The sequence below is a fragment of the Thrips palmi genome, unplaced genomic scaffold (assembly GCF_012932325.1).
Source record: "Thrips palmi isolate BJ-2018 unplaced genomic scaffold, TpBJ-2018v1 HiC_scaffold_3, whole genome shotgun sequence".
NCBI lineage: Eukaryota > Metazoa > Arthropoda > Insecta > Thysanoptera > Thripidae > Thrips > Thrips palmi.
Window position 1 is genome coordinate 9,437,814 of NW_023144630.1, and position 6,057 is coordinate 9,443,870.

Here is a 6,057-nt window from a genome sequence, read left to right on the forward strand (position 1 = left end):
TTCAATTTTTCTTGTTCATCCAGGGCTATACGAGGATGTTGATGATCCCGACGTCCCTGAGGTCGAAGTGGCGGTTCCTGCTAATACTGCGCCTGTTGATACTGCACCTGCTGATGCCACAAATGCTGCGTCTCCAGAACTTTTATGCTCCAAGATGTTAATAACACTACTATGCTGCTACTAGTATTTTCTGCTTGTTTTGAAATTATTGTAATTTGTTTTTATTTTCTCTTCTTGCCGTCTGGCGGCCTGTCATGAGGCAGTGTTCACCTGCAGTGACTTCACCCCCTGACAAGAGACAGCGTTTAGAGGTCCCTGGATTCCCTGTGGTCCTGCCAGTTGCCAAGGTTGTGTTGTTTCAGCTGAACCAACTCAATGGGCAGCCCAAATTTGGATGCCCCGGAGCGGGAATGGCCAACCTTGGACACACTTGCTTTGCCAATGCTGTGCTACAGATAACATACTGCGTGTCTGTGTCTATTATATTTGTCTCCTTTTTTTGGACACATATCTGAATTATGTTGCCAATGCATCTTGTTGTTGTTATAGAGTAGTAATTTCATTGTTTGTTTTTTTGTAGGCCCCATTTCACGTGCCTCTCTCTCTCTCCGCAGAATTTCTGCAAAGAGACTCTAATCATTTTAAGATATGCACCCTCATTGATCGATGCTGCGTGACATGCTGCCTGGCAGAGACATTAAAAAATTCTTTCTAATAGGGTGATTAGGCCAACTCTAGTCATAAATCAACTAAGCAGTAAGTTTCAATAATTGGCTGAGCGATAGCGAAGCCTGTTACTCCAGTGGGGTTGAAAAGTTTTTCATGTCTCTGTCTGTGTGTCCACACTATTCCTCATAAACGGCTCGGCCGATTCTGCTGAGATTTTGCAGGGTGGTCATTGGGCATAACCTTGGCTCGCCAAAACACCAAAATTCGGCCTTCTATCTGAATACATGTGGTCATTACAGCCAAAAAACGCTTCAAAAATGGCAAAAAATAATAACTTTTTACCGACATATGTTGTCATGTTAAGTTTTACATCATTTCATTTGTTTTGGAGGGTGCTGAAAATGAGAAAAGCATCCATTTCAACATCCGACCCTGGTTCAAGACCTTATGGGACAAAAGTTAGCCAGAATTTAAGGGGAGTCAAACCACAAATGTCATGCTCTACACATCCAAAAGCGTACATAGTATGCTCGACCTGGAGCATGCCTGGTTGACTTCACATGGAATGTCCCTCATCCCGTACATGAACACTGCAAATCTGGTGGTAAATTTACTTGCCACAAATTTGGCAAGCCGTTTTGAATGCCAAACTTTGGCAAGCTTTAGTCGGAAAAATTCATAAGCTTGCCAAATTTTGGCAAGCTTGGAAGACTTTCCGGGCCAAGCTTGCCAAATTTTGGCATTCAAAACGGCTTGCCAAATTTGTGGCAAGTAAACTTACCACCGGATTTGCAATGAAAGGGGGGTGTAGCCCCCCAGCATAATACTTTGAACCGAATCCTGCTTTGATGTGCGATCAAGTTTCTTAGTGGGGCAATGTATGGCGAGAGAGACTGCCGAAGGCAGACCAGCGGCGCAGGCCTCCGCCCAGGTGTTAACGCCATGCGTGGATTGTCAGAACTGACGTAGCATCGCGAAGCCTGTTACGACAAGACACGGTCTGGCGTACACCTACCTTGTGAAGAGTTAGGTACCCCAACCCAACTTCGGCTCTCAGCAGTAATTTAGCTTCTCGGCAAGTCAGTGTCGTTTGTATTCAGGTCCCTCGTTCATTTCGTTATCAATCGATCAAGCACAAAAGAAATTATCTTAGTGCCAAAACCGCTGAGCACTTTGGCTAAAGCGATTGCTAAAGCGAAGCGTCTACGCGGCGCGGCGCCGCGGCCAGTTGCAGCGGCTCGCATTAGTAAAAGTGCTCTGCGATTCTGGCTCAAAGAAAATGTCTTCTGTGCTGAGAGATAACGAAATGAACGAGGGAACTAACTACAAATGAGACTGACTTGCCACCAAATAACGTGCAAAATCAGTGTTTTTCTGAGAGGTGAGCTAGGCTCACAACAGGCCGGCACTGGCTGGGGCGGTGGTGGGGGGCTGGGCCTCGCTACCGCACGCAGCGCTCAAAAGTGCCGTGTCGCTCCCCCCGGCACGATCTTGGGCCATAAAAGAAGAAAATCTATCTCTGCTGGGACCCCGTACTTTCCTTCCCAATGAGCAGTACGTTCCGGAGTGCCTGGTATCTCTTTTGAATCCGACCAATTGTTAAGGATTTCCACTAAAATGTATTTTTGTGTACCTGTTATGGCTAATGTCAGGACCCCGGCTATTCCTATCATTAGCCGGCTAATGTTAGGATTAACCAAGCCAAATGGCTAATGTCTTGCAGGCTTCTTAAAAGTCAACATTAGCCGGCTAATATCGACAGTAGCCGGCTAATGTGGGCGTAAATAGACATTAGCCGCTCGGGCTGGCTGAGTGGCTGGCTAATGTCAAATTTGGTGAGGAATTGAGTGGGGAAATAAAGGGGCAAAAATGGCAAACTTTTATTTGTTGGTGGATTGGTTCGTCAAAATGTGGAAATTTTAAAATCAAAGATGTTTAGCTCAATTACCACTTGCACGGACTTCCTATCAGCAAATACCCCTATGTAACAACAAAACACCTTCAGAGAAAGGCATGTACATGTATTCAGTCAAAATGTTTGACTTCTTGTACCACATATAGCGCCGGAAAGGTACAAAAATGGCCGTTTTGTCGGTGTCCGAATCCCCGATTGAAACACAATGTGAAGTCTAATTCCTTATAACGCCGTTAAAACACCCAAAGTTTTGTGTGTTTTCGAGAGTGGACCTTTTAGTCTACATTTTAACCTAAGTCCCGAAACCTTGAGTCGATTCGTTCGTTCGTAAAGTGGAAGAAAAGTTTTGTCTGCAAATTGCGTCACTTGCTACCGGCATTTGTATTTCGCGGCTCTAAGCGTGTTTTGTGCCTGCACCGAACCAAGCGCCAACCCTAGTCGGCTTCGAAATTGATATTAAAAAAAAACTGCAACGGTGGAAATACTTCTACAGGAGTATGGTAGGTTCAAAACAAGGATAATAGGTCGCTTTGCCGTAACTCGCTATCATAAACCTGTAATCGCCAACGCGTAATTTCGACCTCGCCCGGATAAACATTTTCAAATACTGGGACAAGGTCATGTTTGCCGCTTCATTTGACATATTTACACCATACAGCGTCTGTTACGTACAAGCAAATTTGGTATTTCCTTGCGAAATAGATGGTATTTATAAAGTGTAATGATGTAATCGGATGTAATCAGCCAGGACCCCGGCGTCGACGCCTGTTACTGCACTTTTGAAGCTTAAATACTTGTTTGTTTCGCATCCAAGCCTATTGCATATGTTAGGATTTTTTGTTTGTCCTGATCAGACGAATCGATTTCTATAAATAGATGTCAGTTTTGTCCACTTTGAAATTCCACCCAAAACCACTTGAATGTAACGAACGTCGACGCGCGTGTAACAAACGTCGACGCGCGTGTTACAAACGTCGACGCAAATGTAACAAACGTCGACGCGCGTGTAATAAACATCGACCCAAAGTACGCTTTCAACATTTAAGCCATTTGAAACAAAACTGGAACGAATTAAGCTTTGATATTTCTTGGGGACCACTCTAGAGCCATCTTGAATGAGCCTGCAAAATTTCATCCGAAATGCCGCACATTGAAATCTTGGAAATCCCGCGCCTCAAATTCCCACATCTCGCCGAACCAACCCTGGTACAACCGCGGCCGGGGTGGCAGTGGCTTTTGCAGAGCTCTCCTGTCTTCCTGCATCCACATCTGTTATTGATGCATCCTGTGAGGCACTGACATTTCTGGTAGCCCTGGCCGCCACCTGTCGTGCTGGTTTGTATGGCGATGCGGCGCAGGGCTACCTTCTTGTCAGGCACATCAACAATTTTCAGAAACTGCTCCTTGGCGACGCTAAACATATTTCTGCTTAGGTGACGCTCCAGCACCCCGCTCCTCGTGCCGACCTTGTACAGCCCATCCTTCACCTCCATGATCACTCCCACCACGCTCCGAGCGTCACCACGGCCCCTGTCGACTTCTGGCACCGGAATTGACACCGTGTCTCCGACTTTGGCAGGCGGGAATTTCTGCTGGGATGTCTTCAGCATTTTGTCCGCCTGCTTCTCCAGTCCGCGGCGCGCTGCTGATTGATGTTCAGCGATGTTGTGGCTGCGCTCGCAGAGGGAGCAGGCCCCGCGAACCGCGCAGGTGTCGTGCAGCGGTCGAGCGCAGGTCGCACAGGTGTCCATCGGGCATATCTGGTCGCACGTCACACACCTTGGAGCAGGACCACCACCCTCAGACTCATCCGGCGACTCCATGACCCCGAAACCCCGGAATCGAGGCGTTGAGATTGGTGTGTCAGGGTAAGCTCTCGTGGAAGTCGGCGTGAAGGTCACTGAGGCCCGCGAAGCACGTCCGAAAGGGCTTTTTCCTGAGGGAAAATCGCGTTTCAAAGTAACTTTGAAGATAGTCGAAAAACAAGCGCTAACTGAACTACCTAAACGCTGCTGGGACGGTGAAGGCTGGGTGGATGAAGGGGTGGGCCGGCTGGTTGCGGGAGTGGAGCGCGTTGAGGTAGGGGTTGTTGGGGTGGCTCTGGGAACTACTGGCTTGGCACGCGAACCACGCTTCGTAGGGGGGGTAGCACCTGTAATATTTTACTGATGAATAAACTATACCCTACATACTATAAAGTTAAAAAAAAAATGTAGAGACTACCGAATCGAGTCGATGGACGGGTGGATGCTCGAGTCAATCGGGTGGAGGCAGGGGTTGATCGGGTGGAGGCAGGGGTTGATCGGGTGGAGGCAGGAGTACGATTGGTACGGGAGCTGGCACCTGTTAGAACGCAAGTGTTAAGAAGGACCTACGTGAGGCACTTTAGACCGAGGGACTACTTAAGTAATACCTGTACGTCTCTTTCCATCATGAATTTTAATGTTGGCCAAGAACTCCTCCAATTCTTCCTCCGTTTCCAGCTGCTGGACAAGGCCACTGGGGTATCTCGATGTCAGCCCCACCTCCATTGGACGCCCGAACATGGCTTCTGCGGGACTTCTTCCTATGCCTTGATGAATCGATCGGTTTTTTTGGTTCGCCACGAAGTTTAGTCCAAGGGCCCAACGGGTAGTCTGGTTCGTCTCCATCCACTGGTTCAGCATCACTTGAACGTCTTGATTCGATCTCTCCACGGAGCCCTGGCTTTGGGAATGCCTAGGCGCTCCGTGTACCATTTTCAGTTCAGGCCAGGTCTCAGATAGTGACTTAATGACATGGTTAGTGAATTCTCGCCCATTATCTGTTTGCAGAACATGGGGTGCACCAAACGACAGAAATATTTCCAGCAATCCATTGGCCACGTTTTCTTGTGTTTTTCTTTCCAAAGGTCGCAAGTGGGTAAACTTTGTAAGATGGTCCTGCACATTCATTATGTACTTGTAAGGACCATCCGGGCTAGATTGCATGTCTATCAAGTCGACCTGAACTCGGGCGTTGCTTTGCTTGAAAACCATCGGCTTGACAGTCAGACCCCGTTTCTGAGCCCTTACCTTGGTCAGGCAGCCGGGACACAGGGAGAGGAAGAGAAGGATGGCCTCCTGTGTGATGTTCTTCCACTTCGGCTTGCATGCCGCGATGATTCGCCCTTTTCCTTTGTGCATGTCGCTGTGTGCTTCCTTGATGATGTCATACAGTTCGTCAATGCGGGCGTAGAAGCGCGGCTGGTCCCCAATTTTCTTGACTGGGACGATGAGCCGCTCCTCTCCGTCCAGCTCCATGACGTTGAAGCGGTGGAGCCGCCTGAAGTCCCGCGTGCCGTGGCGTCGGAGAGCTGCTTCTTTCGTTTCCCGGATGAATTTGTTGTATTGGTCTTGATCAAAATAATGTGCGTTGTCCATTCGTTTTTTTTCTATTTTGGCCTCAAGTTTCTTGTAAAATGCCTCTTTCTCCGGATAATTTTGAGTTGCCAT

General features: G+C 47.9%; 1 protein-coding gene across 1 annotated transcript; it reads right to left on the reverse strand.

The window, feature by feature from the left end:
• Positions 1-4,986: 4,986 nt before the first annotated feature.
• On the reverse strand, positions 4,987-6,057 carry LOC117647830 (KRAB-A domain-containing protein 2-like). Its single transcript, XM_034389801.1, has one exon. The coding sequence runs from the start codon at positions 6,055-6,057 to the stop codon at positions 4,987-4,989; it is 1,071 nt and encodes a 356-aa protein (XP_034245692.1).

Excerpts from the sequence above, each read along its gene's own strand:
- LOC117647830 (XM_034389801.1), bottom strand. The coding sequence starts at position 6,057 with ATGGCAACTCAAAATTATCCGGAGAAAGAGGCATTTTACAAGAAACTT.